The sequence below is a fragment of the Echiichthys vipera genome (assembly GCF_963691815.1).
Source record: "Echiichthys vipera genome assembly, chromosome: 14".
Lineage (NCBI taxonomy): Eukaryota > Metazoa > Chordata > Actinopteri > Perciformes > Trachinidae > Echiichthys > Echiichthys vipera.
Window position 1 is genome coordinate 22,220,248 of NC_139839.1, and position 19,047 is coordinate 22,239,294.

A 19,047-nucleotide genomic window follows, 5' to 3' on the forward strand; every position below is an offset into this window, starting at 1 on the left:
GTTTACAAAGCCAGAACTTAAGAGAGTTTACATCTATAAAGACAAACCTATACAATACAATTTTTATCATAAAAGAGTCCCTTTGCCTTTTTGCTCCCTATTTCATCCGCTGACTTCTCTTTTGTTCTAACCTCTGTTGATCGCTGTGCTTCGATGAAATGGAAGTCTTTGGTGGGATGAGGACATGTTGACGAGGGAAAACAAAGTCGGATTTTCTGAAATGTACAGTAAGCCGTTGTTGTGTCCTCTTTTTGTCTTCTAACTCAACTCCTATTGTTAGGATATATATATATTTATATAGTTTATATACTTTTTAATGAATTCATTTTTGGTTGTGTTGTGGAAGAAGAGAAAGAAAAGTGCTAACATACAGAGAGATTTGTTCTTTGGGCTCTACCAAATTCATTTTTGACATGTTTTGACATTTAATACCTTGTTTATGTGAAGACGTGAACAGTGGCAGCCAATTTCATAGTGATGTGCTATATCAAAATGCATTTCTCCTCTTCGATCCAGGTTCTGTCTTAGAGAGAGATGATGGTCTAGGGTCGAGGAGTTTGTGCCCTGAACTGGACAGCAGTGCGGGGCGGGCACTGTGGAGGGCTTGTTAAAGATACATCATGACTGAAGCAGAGCACAGTAAATTTAACAGCACTTCTCCTCTGTTTGTTTCTGTTTCCCTTCTGTGCTGTGAGTTGCGCTCAGAAGCCGGGGCTGTCGTAGCTGCTGCGGCTGTAGTAACTGTGGTGGCTGCGGGAGCGGCTCTTGCTGCGACTCCAGCTCCGGCTCTGGCTGCGGCTCCGACTCCAGCTCCGGCTCCTGCTGTGGCTCCGATTGTGGCTCCGGCTGTGGCTTCTGCTGCGGCTGTAACTGCTGCTGTGGCTGCGGCTACGGCTGCGGCTGGACCGCGACGGGCTGCTGTCGTAGCTGGACGACGAAGGACTGGGCCGGTAGTACGGGATCGGCCGCTTCCTAGCACTGGGGAGAGGAAAGGGTGGAGGATGGAGTGTTAACGGTTACGCGAGACAAGTTGGACGAGTTAGTGTAGTAGTCAGGCTTTTGTCTGACACTGATGTTAAACGTGATGTATAAAGACAAGATTAAGTTTGGTTTTAGTGGTAGACTTATGATCAGTACAGGATCTGAAAGAGAGCAGTTATATGGGTTAAGAAAAAAGTCCAAGCTGTTCAAACACACACGCGCACACACACAGCAGAGAAATGCGTGTCGTTAGTTTGAGCTTAAGCTTAGATTGTGTTGCATGTTAATAGGCACCCTGGAAGTGCCTCCTGTAAGGTAATAAGCTGTTAGTTCCCAAAAGAACCCATCTTCTCAGTGGAGGCCAACACCCAGAGAAATCGACAGTGCAGGGAGAGATAAACGCTATCAAGGTATCCCTGCTGCTACAAGGTGTGTTTCACCTTGTCATTTCAGCGGCATGCAGATAACTCAGCCTCAGCTATTGTCTCCTATATCTGTCAAGGGAATCCACAACCTGTGCAACCGGATGATATCCACCTAAAGAGACCTTGATAGCACTTAAATCTCTGTATCCCTCAGTTACAACATTAGTGCATAACCCCAAAGGGGTGCAGCTTTAGAGTTGGTGTGAGTTTCCGAGATGAAAGAGCAGAAAGAGGACAGAGAAAAAACAGGAGGAGGTCAGGTTTACTCAGGGGAGCACTGATGGTTTGCTGTTCAGCCGAGCTTCGGGAGTCAGACTAGTCGGATCCCGCTGCACAGCAACTGTTACCAGGGTAACTAGCCTGTAGCAGCATAGTTCAGCAGCATCCCGTTGTCTGGGCGGCAGGACCTTTAGGACGGGATTGATAGATGACGCATTTCACCATGTCTGTGTTAGGGTAGAAGGGGCACAACACAGCCTTTTTTTTTACACCACAGAAACACTTTTCACAGGGATGTGGGAGCTTTCCCTTTATGTTCTAACAAATGACTGCAAACTACATGTCAAGTGCAACAAACCCAAAGAAGTTTCTATGCGAAAAGATCAAATGATAAATGAGACTTTATCAAAGGATTTCTGTTAAAAGAATTGAAGACTCCAGTCTGAGATATATTAACTGTAATTCACACATATTTTCATTAGTAGAGGATACAAATCTGCTTTCAGTTAGGAGGAGTCTCGCAAATCAACCAATTCATTGATTCATCTTTAATGGGACAATAAATGATACCAGACAAACAAATCAGTGCATCAAAACAATAAAGAGATCGAATAAGCTAAATAAATCCAAACAGATTTCTCTTAGCCTTTACGATCATACTTCATTTCTGCATCGATTTTATGTCCTTGTTGCGCACACACAGTTGCCAGTTTATTAGGTACAGCTGAAAAAAAAGCAGTCTAATAAATGAGTCCCACATGAATGCCCACCTCCATGAAGGTTCCAATATTCCAGTTTTGTTGAAACTATTTTAGAGGTATTGATTCAACTGTATGGCCATTTTGGAGGATGTTGTTTGTGGTGCTGTTGAATTGTATTGCATCATGCAGAGGGGTGGCTCTGTTATTTTAGCCTACCCTTATTGATATAAATGGATAAAAACACCTGCAAGTAAAACACAATACAGTTGAAGAGCAGCACAAACTACCTCCTGGAGGCTGCAGGCACTATTCAGGGCTGAAAAAGCACTTTCTCTGCATGTTTTCAGGGTAAAAAACCCTCGGGGGCATTTTTGTGTGTGTATTTTCTCTCTTCACAAAGGATGTAATGGATCCAGATGTGCTTCTTAAAATTGCGAGTCTCATTCGTGAGTTAGAGTGGGAACAAATACCCTAATTTTATTTCTTTTGCTTGTCATTGTTGTACTTTGCAGCTGTAGCAGAGCCGTGTTTGTTCCAGCATGACTGCAGTGCAGTAATGGGAAATGTTTTAACTGCAGAGTTTAACGTACCTCCGGCAAAAGTGTGCCACGTTAAAGTGCTGTTAATTCCAGACGTGTGAAAGCTGAAAATTTGATTCATCACAAACAAACCATCTCATAGGAGCCGTATTACTGCTGGAAGAGAGCCCACACATGAAATACACTGTGTATAGTTGTAAATACACGTATGATCTGATGAAAATCTTAAATAACATCCTCTGATGCTTGACAACTGTGTTACCTGGTGATCCTGCGAGCCTCCATGAAGCTGGGTGAATCTCTTCTCCTTTTGCGAATGGGCGAGTAGCTGCGTGAGCGGCGGCGAGCTCGGCTGTCGGTGTCGGAGCGGTTTGGGCTGTCCTTCTCTCTGCACGACACACAGAACACCATCAGAACGGCAACCACAGAGCTCAGCACATCACAGTCAGACTAGGGGCTGAAAGAACAGTGAGACAGAGAACGAGCTTTCACCTGGAGTTGTTCTGTCTGTTGTGTGGGGACTTGGCCTTGCTTTGGCCTCTGTCTCTGGATGCGGAGCGTGAGGACGAGCGCCCACTGCTCCAGGAGCTGCTGCGCTGCCGGAGGTTGGGATTGTTTCGAGACTCCTCTTTCTTTCTGCCAGACGTGTGTGTGTGACGTCCTGGGGATCCCGAGGGGCTCCGGTGGTGTGCCTGACCCCGGCTGGAGCGGTGGTGACGCTTGGAAGAGTGTCCACCTTTTGTCCTGAGGTAATGGGAAATATAATACAGCAAACGTGAAATAATCCAAGGGCAAAGCTGCAGTGGAAAGATGTAGTGCATGAAGTCCTACAGTGAGAGACAAATGGAAGTCTTTGTGCTTACTTCCTCTGGTGACGAGAGTTCCTCCCTCTGTGAGCGTGGGTGTGCTGGGAGTGGGTCGAGTCGCTGCTGTGAGCGGGGGAGTGGGAGGTCTTATTCTGGCCTCTCTGGCTCCCTCTCCTCCCTGACGTCTGGGTCACGGAGCTCCCTACAGCTGTGTTCCTACCATCCACACTCCCAGCCTCTCCTGCTGCGCACATCTGCCCAGTTTGGCTCCTGCTGGGGGCGCTGTGGAGCCTGTGCTCTCTCAGCAGAGTGGACTGGATGCTGGCAGAGCTTGAGGTCAGCAGACGGAGCTTCTGTAGAAAAAATGATGACCAACAAAGGAAAAAAAAAGAAAAAAAGAAAAAGACAAAAGAAGCATTAGAGTGTTTTCAGGTTGGTGATTGAGTGCTACGGTGTACTTGCCAAAAGAAGGTAAACATCTAAAAGAAAAAGATCTAGGTTTTCTCCATATGGCTTATAGATAGTCCTCTATGGTGCAGCGCATGCAATACTTGGCATGCAAAACCATAATGAGTTGAAGAAATCATAATCGCAAAAACAAACAAAAAAACTAGGAGGAAGAGGAAGAGAGGGGAAAAAAACTGTGAACCAAATAAGTTTAAGAGCAAAGGCAGAAAGTACAGAGCTACAGATTTTGTAGAGTAGAAAAAGAGGACTTCTTCAGTTTGTTTTAGTAATGGTTTAAAAAAATGAAACAAAACAGAAAGAGAAGACAACTTGACGGAACATCACAGAAATGGAAGGAACAAAATAAAGATCACAATTATTGAATCAATCGAATCAGAAAACAAATCGTCTGCTACTCAATTTTCTCTTTCTGGATTTTTTTTTCCTGTAGACAATTGCTGAGATGTGAACAGCGACCCATTTTCTTTGTTTTTTTTAATGGTTACTCTTGTTTAACTCCCTTCTGGTTAACATCCACTTACCAATAAAGTGGTATTCCCTCCTTTAGTAGGTAAGGTATGAAGAAAAGGGAAAAGTGGGGCAACATAAGTGCATCATTAGATTCACAAAATGCAAGAGAAAAAGACACAAAACCCTTCCCTGCCAGTGACTCATGAGACAATGCATGGAAATCAATGGAAAAGAACTCAAAAGCAAAGAGGAAACCCAGAGTGTGCAGGGAATCCCTCACACAGAGAGTAAATCCTCTGGGCACAGTCACCTTCCTAAACATCAGAGAGGCTGGAGAGAGTTAAAGGTATTTGCGTTACCAATGTTCTCTCCATGTAGTATCTACCAAAGGGCAGGTGTTATTTCACGGCCTGACAGGTTACTACCTTAGCTTCTACTGGGTTCAATCAGTGTTTGTGCTCATTTGCTCCGTGATACGGGGCACTGACAGTTACCATAATAGCAAACTTTTCTGCTCATGTAGTTCCAGGGAGTTGCTTCACAACAACAGTGCATGTTAGGTTAGGTGTTAGGTTCTGAGATTGTCTTGGGTTCAACCATATTTTATGGTAAGCCATATTTTATGGTTATCTTTTGGGGTAATTGACTAAAGTAAGAACCCCAGAAAAGCATTTGGTCAGTGAAAGGTTAGTAAAATGGCATCAATCTGACAAAAACATTAAGATGTGATGGAATCCTTTCGGAAACGCTATTTTGACAGTCATGAATTAACTCAATTACCGTGAAACTAGCGGCCTTCGAAATGACCCCTGTGTTAAAGTTTTAGGTGCGGCAATGTTGTGTTTTTTTTTTCTTATTGTCAATAAATCCGACGAAAAGACCAAAATCAACAATGAATTGATTGCTTTATTTATATCTTTTTCCTCTGAGTCATAGAGCTCTAATGTTGTCCAAAAGTGATAACAGACACATCAGCGCGCACTGACGCGTGTCCCTGTGTATCTACTGAACATATGGAGGTTCAAACATTAATCCTCAAGGGGGCATTATGGGGATAATGAGAGCGTTTCCATGACCACAGTAGTACAGAAACATCTCCACATCGTCTGTGGAGAAATGAATAGGTGGCGTAGTGTCAGAAATAAGCTAGTGCAAACAGACATGTACATATAGAGCCCCATCAAACTGAAGTGAACCCCAACAGGAGGGATCAGCTTTCTCTTGTTGTTTCATGCTACAGCGCTCCAGACTTGCAGCTTTCTGTACGTAATGGCTCAAAGAGTCTGCATTAGCGAACTTACATGAACTATAATTTTGACCTTATCCTCCCTTCTTTTAAATAGGACTTCTTCCGAAAGCACTGACAGACTAACACATTGTTGGTTTAGGTCTTTTCAGGGGATTTGTACATAGGAAGGAAAACATGTAATGAGTAATGCAAGCCTGTCCTATTAACTGCATATGGTACAGGCTGAGATAACATATATTCCAAACCTCTATTTTAAGTACTTAAGAAAAAGAGGACTTTGATAAGTGAATCAATGGAAGTTGGGGACTGAAACCTGTGATCCACAGTTATACACGGCTCATTGTAAGCAGGTCATATAAAGAGGGTAAAGGCGTTTTGTATGAAACCAAATACAGCTGGCTCTTGCGCATGCATTACAATGTGCTGCCTGAATTGCTTCCTAATCTAGGATACGACTAAAGCACTGACCGGTCCCTGCAGGAATAGGAGCCGTTCTCCGCTAGAGAGAAGACGACTAACCGGTATAATAAGAAAACAAACAACCACTGGTGCTTATGACAGTTGTAAGAAAACAGTCGTGGAAATCAACATGGTGGAAATCATAAGACGAATGTACTAATTCACCAACAAACAGAGAGATGCTGGACAAACAGGAATGCATTCTACCAAAACAGAAAGAAAAGAAAACTGGAGGAAGAAATGGACCTGGAAGATAGAGCGGGACACTGGACTTCAGAATGAAGTTAAGGAGGAAAGAGAAAAACCAGAGCTCTACGTAATCCAATCTTTTTAAGAGTCAAATCATAATTGATAAGTAAAATCAATTTGGTTAAAGACCATTGGCAAATAACAGAAAGAGAGAGAGAAAGAGAGAGAGAGAAACATTGACGTCACTCAGGCTAGGGTGCTTGTCACATTCTCATCTGCATAAAGATCACGTGCGTAGGCAAAGCATTACCTACCTTCCATTTCAATCAGTGACACGTATGCAATATCAACAAAAAAAAGGAAAGAAAGAAAAAAGAAAAAAGGAGAAAGGAATGTTCTCCGCAGCGAAATGGGAAAAAGACAATGACCTCTTTTAGTATCAAAGCTACATATTGTGTCCAGAGACTAAGGAGAAACAAACAAACCAAAAAAGTACAAAGAAAATAGAGGGGAGAAAAATAAAAGAAAATAAATCCAGATGGAATTCAAACAAAACTAAAAATAGAAACAAAGGATGAGTCTATAAACTATATGATTTGCTTTGTCTTTTTCACTTGTACAAATGCAGCCATATTTGTATCAAAAGGAGGGGGGGGGGGTAGAGGTAAGCGGATAGAGTTCATAGTCATATTAGTGGACATCCATGTAGAGTAGAGGAGCTAGGAGGGAGCGAGGGGGAAGAGGAGAGGGAGGACATGCAGAGCTGGCAGATGTGAAAGATATGTGGGAAGAAAAATGGCAGGACAACAAGAGTAAGACGTGAGTCACACATGACACAGATGAACAGGTAGGAGAGGAGGAGGGGAGGAGGAGGAGGAGGAGGAGGTAAAAGAGTGTTGGAGGGGCAGTCACTGCTAAGATGGACAACTAGATAGTCAGCACATTTGAAAGGGACCCCAGCCACATTTTGGCCTGGGTCTTCTTCAGTAGCAGCATTTCTCTACTCTGTACTCTTTTGGATGTCAGCCCGACTTTCTTCCAGGCCATCTTTTGGACTTATTTATCACTATAAACACAGGTGCGGTGAGAGAGAGAGCGAGCTTAAGGAGCTTTGTCAAATCTGCTGTTTAAACTGTTGGCATCAACAGGGAGCTTACATTCAAAATGGCTTGGGTCCCTTTAAAATAACAATCATGTTAACACATGTGTGAGTTGTCCTAGTTATTTTCACGAGTCCAAGTACTTGTGTTTGAAGTGTTTGAAGACATCCATTAATAATGAGCAAGAGGACGACTAGCCCAGTTTGGGACTGTCCCCTTCACTGTGTAGCAGACAGTCCTGGACGCTTCCCAAGGAGAAGCTTGGGGAGGCGGCTGTGCACGGCTCTTTATCAGAGGCAGGGAAGTTAAGCACATGTACACGGCTATCGGTCCGACGACAATTTAGTCTATGGAGGCAACAACCGTGTATTTTGGGTGTTCCGGTGTAGCCAGCGCATATCTGAATAACTGATAATGGATATCCAGGCCAAGATTCTCTTCTGTGTACCAGTTATTGTTTACTGTCGGATTAATAACTTGAGACATGAGAATTGAATTTCAGCTAATCTCTATACAGATGTCTGCATATGAATGCAGAAAAATGAATAAAAAGAAAATTAAAAAACTAAACTGTCATCAGATGGTAGCTGATGGGTTCTGAGATTGCATATAGGTCAATGCATTCTGCCTCGTTTGCTTTCCACACAAACTGTTGACCTGCATGCAACCAAAGCCCGCTCAAACATGATTGGTCAATACTACTCGGCCTATAAACGGAAACCAAAGCGCTTCCAATAATCAAAAAATCTCATCCTGTTTTGTGTCAGATTCTGCACTTATATGCAGAAAAGATATAGATCAATTCTGGTGCTCGGAGCCATAATGTGGCCATAGGGCAGTACTCAGGAGACTCCAGCTGTCCATAATGACCTGCGTGCGAGGGTCACGTGACTGATGGAGGTGGTCGTGCTAGCACTACCCTCGCTAATCCCAGGTAATCTGTTAGCATGTTTATTGCTGTGGGTCTGACACTGTTGTTTTTTTAATTTGATTAAAGTTGTAGATATAAAGTCATACTGTGAAGGATGCTTGGGTTGCTACAAGTCTTATTGTTTGTTTCTCTAATAATAATTATAAAGAGAGTTTTACTCATTGTTACCACAGACAGTTGAGTTAGGTGCTTTTTCATTGATAACCTAACAGAGCTAGTTAGTAACAAAGTCTAATGGAAACTAGCCTGCTAGCCTTCGGGAACTGCGGTTGTTGAGGTTGTTTTCCCCCTATTGGCCACAAGGAGCAGAAATGTGCAAAGGTAAGATTTATGCTTTAATGAAATTATCCTCAGTATTTCAAGAGAGGAGTCTTCAAAGAAAAGCATTAATTTGTTGGTTTGGAAAATAAAGAGCGGTGCACAGCTGTGTCCCTACACTTCTCTGTGGGAAGCAACTGGGAGTGTCCCCCGCGCAGTGAATGAGACAGTTCCAAACGGGGCTAGAGGACGACTACAGGCACACAAACTGAGATGATAGATAGACAACAAGAGCTTCTGTACAGAACATTTGCTGAACCACACAACTGCTGCAGTAAAATCAAACTTCAGTTAGATCCAGGATCTGTCACACATAACCACCCTTCTGTGCAAAGACTTCTGTTTGGGGATTATCATGAAACAAATAGTTTAGCTTTTGGTGGAGATTAACGAGGATGGCAACATCACCTCATGCTATAAAGATGCTGCTTAAAAATGTGAGCCAAATAAAGCTCTGCTTTCACAAAACCCCAACTGAATGTCTCAAAATACATGACCAAACAGACCTCGCTTGCCATTTTCCCCTGGCCTAAGCAGAGTAGAAACAAAACACCAGGGACAGAAGAGACACTGCCACCTAGGGGCAACATGCACATCGAGATGGTAACGTAAAAGCAGTAGAGAGGAGCATGTGTTTGACTCCTGGTGGTGTGGCAGGAGCTGTTGGACGCCTGGAGGAGAAGAGGATCTATCACTGAGCAGAGCATGTGCTTGAGTAGAAAGACAACTGTATTGACAAGAAGAAACTATTACACATACCCAGTTAACCTACTTGGTCCAGTTCCAAAGCAATTGAGTGCTTTTTATATAAACGAGACAGAAAGATTTGGGCATTTATTCATGGGTAAAAACCACTTAAATAGATAAGGAAAAAATGAAACAGTAATGAATGAAATAAGCAGAGGGAGAGAGAGAGAGAGAGAGAGACCAGATAAGACCTCATAGACACATGCAAGCCAGAGTAGAAAATAGTAGACATCGGTTCTCTGAAGTGTTTGCCCATTTAGATGCTTATTCAACAGAGAAAGATTTAAGCAACCCCTTCCATCTAAGTGTCTTTAGTCTTACTCCAACATAATGGCTGTCATCCTACTGTAGCTCTGATCATCCATTTACAGTATGGAATAGCAGGGCTGTTTCTATAACAGCAGGAAGTGATTTAAAACTCAGACTCAGAGCAACCAGCAAGGAGCAGTTCTAAATTGAACAGGTAGAAAAAAAACCCTATATACATATGATTTATAACTCTTTAGGCTTTAGGAGTCTATTGCGGACAGTGTGTGGTGCTGTTTATGTCAGAGCAGAGTTGCAACTCCCTTAGTACTCAGAGGCTCCACCCTGTGTCATGATTTGGATTATTTGCACAATGTAGTTTAAGGAAGCAGCTTGGAAAATGATTAAAAAACTATCAAACAAAGAAATAAAGTGCTTTGCATTTAGTAGTGGCGGGTCTATGCTGCTCTATGTATGTTTTGGTTTTACCTGGCAAAAGGTTTGTTTCCAAAGAATGTGGTTGAGGCATCATTTTTAATCTTATCCCTACCTTAATCTGTAGTATCTGTAGTAGTGTTTAAAAGGTTCTTTAAAATAACGGTTGGTGTCATTCACCCGCCATTGCAGAGATGAGTGTGAGCTGCTGGTTCGCTGGGTTCCACAAGCTCTCTTAGCCTTAAGCTCTTAGCAGGGTGTGTGTGCTTAACTGTCCATGCACCATACAGAAGCAGGGTTTTGGATTCACTCCCGCTTGAGAGTCGTTCAGAAAGTGCAATTAATGTGCATGTCATTTTGACTTTAATGTGGCATGGGAAATCCATGTCTCAATGAATAACAACTAATTCTGTTATTAAAGACAGAAAACAATGTAATTGTCCTTGTCCTTTTTTCCTTTTAATCATGACACAGTAAGCGCATGAAGTGGATATATGAATATGTAAGAATTTGTATTGTATTTCATTTTATTTCTTTGTTTGATTTGTTTCTATTTAGACATTTTATATCTTCCATTCAGCTGATACCTGGAATGGAGCGCTGCACCTTCCTTGCTATTCATTTTTTGCTTGGATCAAGTCTTCACATTAATAATTGGATTTTTAAGTTCAAGGAGAAATCGCAGATTGTTATCACTTTAAAGCACCATCCGACGTCTATTCGTGACTCCTGTAACGTTGGCTAATTATGACTTTATCTACAGTAAAACTTAGATATTCTCATTCTGGATAGACTCATTTCTCTTTGATATTTATTCACAGGCCTGGACCTTTGGGGGGAGCAGATGTCTGAAGTAGTCATACCTTTCCCTGGCTCAACTTTTTTTCGTGTGTTGTGCCTTAGCAAGCACCCACTCGGAAGAAACAACATATCATGCTCATTCATTTGGAAACATTGTGTGCCTGTGCGGCTCACATTTCCATGCGATGTGTAGCAAGCCAGTGTTGTGCTTTGACTCAGAGGATGTGTGCTGAACAGAAACACTAGAACCTTTCTTCTCTTTGCTCCCTCCCTCTGTTACCGGCAAACAACAAGAACAAGCTAAAAAAAACAAGATGGCAGAGGAGTCAAAGAGAGCCAGAAACAAAGCAGCAGGAGCGGCAAGTTTACACAGCACAGGAGTGTCTTTGACACGTCAGAAATAATAATATTAATAATGACCTACATCCTAGAAATAACAGAATGAAAAAAATCTTTTAATATCAAACAAGATGAGAATTCATGTCAACCAACACAAAAGGAGCAAGATAAAAGTCATTTGTAGAGACTGTGGTAGATACCGTTGGAGTGGGAGGGGAGGGTGGGGGTGTGGGAGCAAAATAGAGGAGATTACATACATCGTGCCCTTTCTCGCCCTCGCTGTGGTTGAGTCGGCCGGCCTTGCCGTTGCGGCTCCGCTGGGTGTGGTCCCCGTTGTGCCACGCGGCGGGAGTGTTGGTGCCCGGGGACATCGAGGTGCCAGAAGCCTTTTGTCCGTCCGTCTTGTGCTTGGAGTTCAGCCTGGAGGAGCAGAGCCAAGCAGCAACACACCAGATAAATGGAAAGCAATATTATTTTTCATATATTGTCACTTCTGTTAGATCTGAAAGTGAATCTTCGGAAGTGAGGTTAATATTAATACGTTTGTTTTCTTTAGTGTATATTCATCAGGAAAAGAGAAGTGTTGTGTTCTTTTCCCTACAGTAGCCCAGAACGAACAAACCTAACACTGGCTCTGGAAAGGCCATTTGTGTTTTCACGTCGGCGACTGTAGTTCTCCTACACACTTTGCACACAGGAGAAGTTTTAGTAATCCTACACACAGAGCCTTTAAAGTTATAATTTTGAAGATTTTCATTTAACTAAATGCCTGCTAAGTCACTATCTATCACCAATGAGCCTATTGCTCACTGAAAGCCCTTGCAGCATAACAAACTGTGTCTGTGGTGACATTCCCCAGAAAAATCACAAGAGACAAGGTTTCTTCGAGATTGTAACTTTTAGTGACAGATACCAGTAAAAGTCTTCATGGTAACTTCTTTACGGAATTAATAATAAAAGATATTAATCAAATTCTGTTTGACTTCAAATAGGGAGCACCAGAGGTCGCTTCAGAGTAGATCCTATAGAGGACAGAAGTACAGAGACAGAGGTGAGCATTCACCTTCTGAAACATGTTGGAATGATTGTACAAAGTATCATTGGTCATGATGAAGAACATGTTCTTTTTTGCATTCATCACAGGTGAAAAGAATCGCCTTGGTCCACACCTTCGGATCCGCAACTCCACGGTGTGTAACTAGTTGACTAAAGCTACACGGTGGTGTAGTGGTTAGCACTGTCGCCTCACAGCAAGAAGGTCACAGGTTCGCCTTTCTGTGCGGAGTTTGCATGTTCTCCCTGTGTCTGCGTGGGTTTTCTCCGGGTACTCCGGTTTCCTCCCACAGTCCAAAGACATGCATGTGTTAGGTTAATGGATGAGTCTAAAATTGCCCGTAGGTGTGAATGGTTGTCTGTCTCTGTACGTCTCTATGTGTCCAGTGATAGACTGGCGTCCTGTCCAGGGTGTACCCCGCCTTACGCCCGATGTCAGCTGGGATTGGCTCCAGCACCCCCGCGACCCCGACCCCGGGATAAGCGGTTGAAGATGAATGAATGAATGAATGCACTGATTTTGTTTGCAAACACTGTAAAGTGCATCGTGTCTGCACAATTGTTTCAATTTTGTCCAATTTCCTATTATTTCGTTCCTATTTATGTATTATAAAATAACATATTGTTATTCATTTCACTCAGATCAACTATTTTTGATTAAAATCACAAAGGTTTTCAAATACCATATTGTTTATTTTCAAAAGACTAAACAGTAATGCGGGATTTAGGGAAGATCCTTGTCTCTGACTGGCTGTTGCTGTTATTAGCATACATATAACTAATCATGTGATCACCTGAGAGCTGCTCTTATTAGGGAAGGACACCACTTTCACATATCAAACTCTGTGTACAGGTCTTAGAGAGGAATACTGCACATGTGAAAAATAAAATCACTGCCTTCTGGTTGTGTGCCTCCAACCAGTCAAGTTGCAGTTTACATCCATCATTGTGTGAAATTCTTGAGTTATGGCCAAAATTGCATTTAGTGACCTTAACCTCCAAATAATGGACATTTGTGCCAAATTTGAAGAAAATCCCTCCAGGGGTTCCTGAGACAGTTGACAGTTAACAGACAAAATAAGACCAGATGTTAAGTGGGATCAGAAAAAAACGCACTACAGCCAAGAAAAGGATGATATCACAGCCGCTTAATGTGAGTTATTATATATAAGAGCCGTATTTGTATCCTAATATATCCCAAGAGGTGGTAGAGACAGTCTCCAGGGCAACTGCTCGTCAGGCAGTAGAGCAGCACCAGTGTGTGACAAAGCTAAGCGTTAGTTTTCATACGTGTGTGTGTGTGTGTGTATGTGTGTGCTGAGGTTTCTACCTGGCTGGAGATTTGGAGGTGCTCCTAGTGGAGGACAGGGAGGCGCTACGGGAGCTACAACAGCTGCCTTGACGCTGTGAACTCCTACTGGGGGTCTCACCGGGGGACCTGATGGATGACAACCAATCGACGAACACACACACACACACACACACACACCACACACACGCATACATATACATACATAAAGCCATGTGTATGTATACATACATCACAGGTACACACATGCCACAGCGAGCTCAGTAGTCAATCTCATGATATGTAAAACAGTCCATGCACTGCCAAACACTCTCAATATATATTCTAATCAAGACAGGGTGCAATGTATGACATGGAGATCGTGTTGAACTGACACGTAATGCTTAGAAGATGCACTCTGTGCTTTACAGTCATTAAGATTCTCTGAGAGTCTGAGCCTGAGATAATGGCTGTAAAATACCAATATAAATTTACGAGACTTAACGTGATTCAAAGTGGACCTTTTGTTGAGGGCTGAGAGTATTGTTCTGTTTGTTTCACTGTGTGCAGAAGTGTGCTTATTCTTAAACAATGCATATGTACATCAGATTTGACTGATAATGAATATGAAACTTGGATACACTGGAAAAAGCAAACAGAGGCTTTTCAGCTCAACATTAGCATGTTCTTGGCATAAGAGTGATTGTATGTACAGCTCACCTCTTTTTCTGTTTGTTCTTGTCTTTGTGTTTGTTCTTTGGGCTGCCCGATCTGAAACAAATGCCATATGTGATATAATGAAGGTGTGTACTGAGCACGGGAAACACACATTCACACCCTTTGTAAAAAGTAAACTCAGTGTACCACTCACCCATATGCATTGTCTTTTCAACAATCAGTAGGCAGAAATGACAATAACACACACCTTACACATGTTATGCACGTTATCATATGAAGCTTTCGGTCTGGTTCAATACACACCTGTATCTCCTCTTTTTCTTGGAACCAGATGCAGATCTATAAAGATAAAAACATCATAATGATGAACTGAATAAATGAGATATGCTGCAACTGCAGTGTGCACCAGGATCTAGAACTGTAACTATTGATTATTTTTTACAGTCATAGAGGAGGAAAGAAAGCAGAAAATAATAATTTAAGAAGCTCCAATCAGATCAATTTGACTTAATTTAAAAAAATAGGCAAACTGATTAATCTATTATCAGAATATTCTGCAATTCATTTTGTAGTTCACTACTAAACTAATGTATATCTTTTACACAGACTTACTAAACTCACTTTGAGGTATTATTTCTGACAAATGCTGAAGGCAATAATATATATATATATTTTATATTCTATTATTATATGAGATATATTTTGTTGTACTGTACCTTGTGCAATGACAGCTCTCTCTCTCTCTCTCTCTCTCTCTCTACTCACTAGTCTATGCACAGAAAAAATCTACTTTAAAGTGGTTTGTTCTTTTCCTGTTACTTAGATAACAACTAGAAAATAGAAAGTTCTATGGCATTAATTCTCATCTACATATTTGTTTACATATAATAAATATGCCTCAACATATAAGTGACATCGGAATATTACCACACACACACGCACGCACGCACGCACGCACGCACGCACGCACGCACGCACGCACGCACGCACGCACGCACGCACGCACGCACGCACGCACGCACACACACACACACACACACACACACACACACACACACACACACACACACACACACACACACACACACACACACACACACACACACACACACACACACACACACACACACACACACACACACACACACACACACACACAGGCTTAGAATATGAACATGTTCAAGCTGTGAACAGCAGGAGAATCATGTATTTTCATGTGCCAACCCCTAAATGGTATATTTCAGTGTGTATTCCTGCACTTTTAATGATGTGCATGTAACCAGAGTGAATCACGTATAAATCCATACATGCAGAGGTGTTGGCGTCCTGCAGGTTGTGGAAGCCACATTTATTTATTTATTTATGTATTGCTGGCTTCAGAAGATGCTGCTCCCTGCGATACAGCAGGAATAATAAACAGAGATTCAGTTCCCCCTTGACCATGTATTGAATATACACCAATGATGGGAAGGCCGGCCATTCCTCCGTCCTCGGTGCTCAACTGACACATAACCTCCATATCACTTTCACCCTCATTGCAGTTTCCATGGTGATTAGTCGGGTCTGTGAGAATTGCTGCTATTTTCAAGAAAAGCACTAAAGTACATCCCCCTGCTGTTATACACACCTACAGCATGCAGTGGAGTGGGAGGCAGTGGCGGCACAGGGTGCGTTGATTCCCTGAAAGGGGAGTAATAAAGCTGTCACCGTAATGTATGTGGCTGATACGTGACTCAGAGCTCTGGCCCCAGTAGCAGCCTGTGTGTCCCCACTGGAGGGAATCAACTGAGGACGACTGCGTATGAGGCGTTTTTCTGGAGAGCTCATTCTTCTTCTCTTCTCTCACACACTGATCACAGCTAAATCCCCCAGCCTACCTTCTACTACAAGGACTTAGCAGTACAATATACGTGAGAACCATATGCGTCCTATTATTTTAAAGTGAGTTGTATTACAAACAAGCAGCCGTATGAATTTTAAGTTCCTCCTAATGTGCACCTTAAAAAGGAGGATGGCTACTCTCCGGGGAGGAACCCTGCATTCTGCCCCCCCCACTTCATCTACGGTATACATTATTCATATATCAACAGCACCTGCAATGCAGAGCGGCTTTGGTGTGAGGCTTGGGGGATGGGGGTGGGGTGTTGGTGGGGGTGGGGGGGGTAGGGGAGAGGGCGAGGGGGACTCGGATGTGCGTGGATGGATGAGAGGTGGGAAACAAGAGCGGGGTGGTGCAGTGATGCTGAGCAATTTGGTGAGAGGCTCATTTTTCTTGTGTCGTGTGCCCCCATACAGACCGGGTTATTAGAGCAACACATCGAGCCCCGCTCCCCCAAGTCAAGCGCGGGACGAGAGAAATGGGAGGAGGAGGCCACTCTACAATTTCTTATTGTCGTTAGGATATCCCAGGGCATCCCACGAGTATTTGTTGATGAGCTGTTGCTCTTCTTCCTTCTTTCTTATTATCCTCTCTTCACTTCCGTACTTTGACTGAAAGTCTTCTCTTTCTTGATTTATGTCTTTTCTCCTTTCCTGTCTTTTTTCATTCTTAGTGTTCCTTATTTTCTTCCTATCCTTTTCACTTCATTTTTATTCCTATCTTTTAGTCTTTCCTCTCTGGCCCTTATCTTTTCATTTTTCTGCTGGTCTTTCCTCCTTTCTTCTTTCTCTTCCCTTTTCTTCATGTCTTTCAGTCTTTTTTCCTTCCCTTTCATTTTTTTTGTCTTTCTTCATTTACTTTTTTTACTGCATTTTTCTTCCTTCTTTCATTTTCAAATCCTTCCTTTGAATTCTTTTTCAGTCTTTACTTTTTCCTTTTATTTATATATATTATGCATCCATAACTGAGGAGGCAGCTGTTGACAAAGCATCACTTCCTGTGCTGTGATGACATGTCAGTGATGACACTCACACACAGTATGTACAAACTCACCTGTCTCGCTTGTGTTTCTTCCCACTCTTTTTCTTCTTCTCCCTGTGTGTGGGTGAGGAGCTGCCAAACCTTTTGGTGGAGAGAAGGGGAGAATGTGCATGCTATGAAATCAGCCTCAAATTGATGCCAACTTCTGGCTTTTCACTCATCATGTTTTCACACTACGGTACACCTCAGGGGGATCATTGTCAGTAAAGGTGACATCCTATAGCAGCACAGCTCTCTTTGTCCGCAGCCCTATTCATCCATCTGCCTCTCTGTTCTTTAGGTTTCTTTACTTAAGCATCAATGGACCATTTCTAATGAATCCCTACACCCACCCCCCTATCTCCACATTTGCAGTATCGGATGGCTCATTAGCAATATTCACACCAAAATAATTGGAATTCTATTTCACAAAACCACAGTGTAATTATTCTGTCAACGAGGCAGGAAAGAAGGAAAAGGAGGAAAATCGAACCACTTCATCGGTGGAAGCTGTTTCCACTCACCGACTCCTTCGGCGGCCAGATTTCTTCTTCTTCCTTTTCTTTGGACGAGGGGATGGAGAGCTGCTCGATTTCCTCTTCACTCTGCCACAGAAGGAGAGAACGAGAGGGGGAGAGATATTGAAAGCGAGATCCGCAGTGAGAAAGGCAGAAATAATTTACAAGTGATTGTTACAATCGTTTTCAGTTATTATAGTTATTTGCTCCTGTGAAAAGTCGATAAGTGTCTATTTTCCTAATCTCCTCAATTCATTTTGCCATAACATGCAATATTTCTCAAAATGGAAACAGGAAACCGCTTTGAGGAAATCTCACTTCGTCTTTTCTGTGAAGTGACACGTTCAGAAAGCACAATCACAATGATCATTGTCATTATGGTGTTTAAACATAATAAAATAAGGTGTTTCTCTTCAGGTGCATGCTGGGTGGAGGGAGTGTTGAATTTGAAGAGCATTTTTATCTTGAGATCAATTTCATGCTTAAAGCTATTATCATAGGCAACACCCAGAGGCCATGTGAAGGAGATAATGGGAGGCAGATTGAATTCACCACTTGAGGGGTGAGAGCTGGTCAACACATCCCCATTATACAGAATGTGCGTTTACTCAGGTGCTTTACCGGTTGTCACTGTGGTAATCATGGTCATAGTCTCCATAGTCATAGCCAACCAATCCAGGGTTCTCTTCATACTGCTCAGGCTGGAAGTGCAGGTGGTTGACCCTGAAAGCACAAGAGTCAAGGATCATTAATGTGGACAGTGTATGTGTGTGTGAGTAAGATGAGTCACTGTGGGAAAAGACGTTTCCAGACAATTCTCATCCGAGACTTCACAGTGAAAGTGTAACAAGACAGAGAGTCCACAGCCATTCTAGCAACTCTGAGGTTAATGAAAGCACGGCAGTGTTTTGATCTAAATGCTTATATCAGAATGCTTACATGCTTACAATGACAGTTCAATGTTCAGTGTGTTAGCATGAACTATCAACCCTAAAGGATCTCAAACTGTTTTGCTTTTCAGTACTGGAATTTTTTGTTACTTACTGGCCAACATATACACCAATACTAACATTTCTGCAATGAGCTGATATTGGCCTATATATCTGCCATATTAATTGATTGGTCTAGCTCTAGTCTGTCTTACCGGATTAACATTGTGGGTATAAAGCCTAACATCCAGCGTGTGAGATGTAAGGCATTGTCCGAGG

At 42.5% G+C, this 19,047-nt stretch overlaps 1 protein-coding gene across 1 annotated transcript in view; it reads right to left on the bottom strand.

Moving 5' to 3' along the window:
* Positions 1-380: 380 nt before the first annotated feature.
* The window catches only part of srrm3 (serine/arginine repetitive matrix 3), a gene marked incomplete at its 5' end in the record, with an annotated part of 36,467 nt that continues 17,800 nt past the window's right edge, over positions 381-19,047 (bottom strand). Inside the window, 11 exons of the mRNA XM_083926641.1 lie at positions 381-978; positions 3,128-3,253; positions 3,358-3,609; positions 3,729-4,024; positions 11,661-11,823; positions 13,787-13,894; positions 14,465-14,515; positions 14,726-14,761; positions 17,355-17,423; positions 17,846-17,926; positions 18,461-18,562. Of these exons, the coding sequence (XP_083782767.1) occupies positions 702-978; positions 3,128-3,253; positions 3,358-3,609; positions 3,729-4,024; positions 11,661-11,823; positions 13,787-13,894; positions 14,465-14,515; positions 14,726-14,761; positions 17,355-17,423; positions 17,846-17,926; positions 18,461-18,562 (1,561 nt within the window). The 3' untranslated portion in view covers positions 381-701. The remainder of the gene's footprint in view (positions 979-3,127; positions 3,254-3,357; positions 3,610-3,728; positions 4,025-11,660; positions 11,824-13,786; positions 13,895-14,464; positions 14,516-14,725; positions 14,762-17,354; positions 17,424-17,845; positions 17,927-18,460; positions 18,563-19,047) is intronic.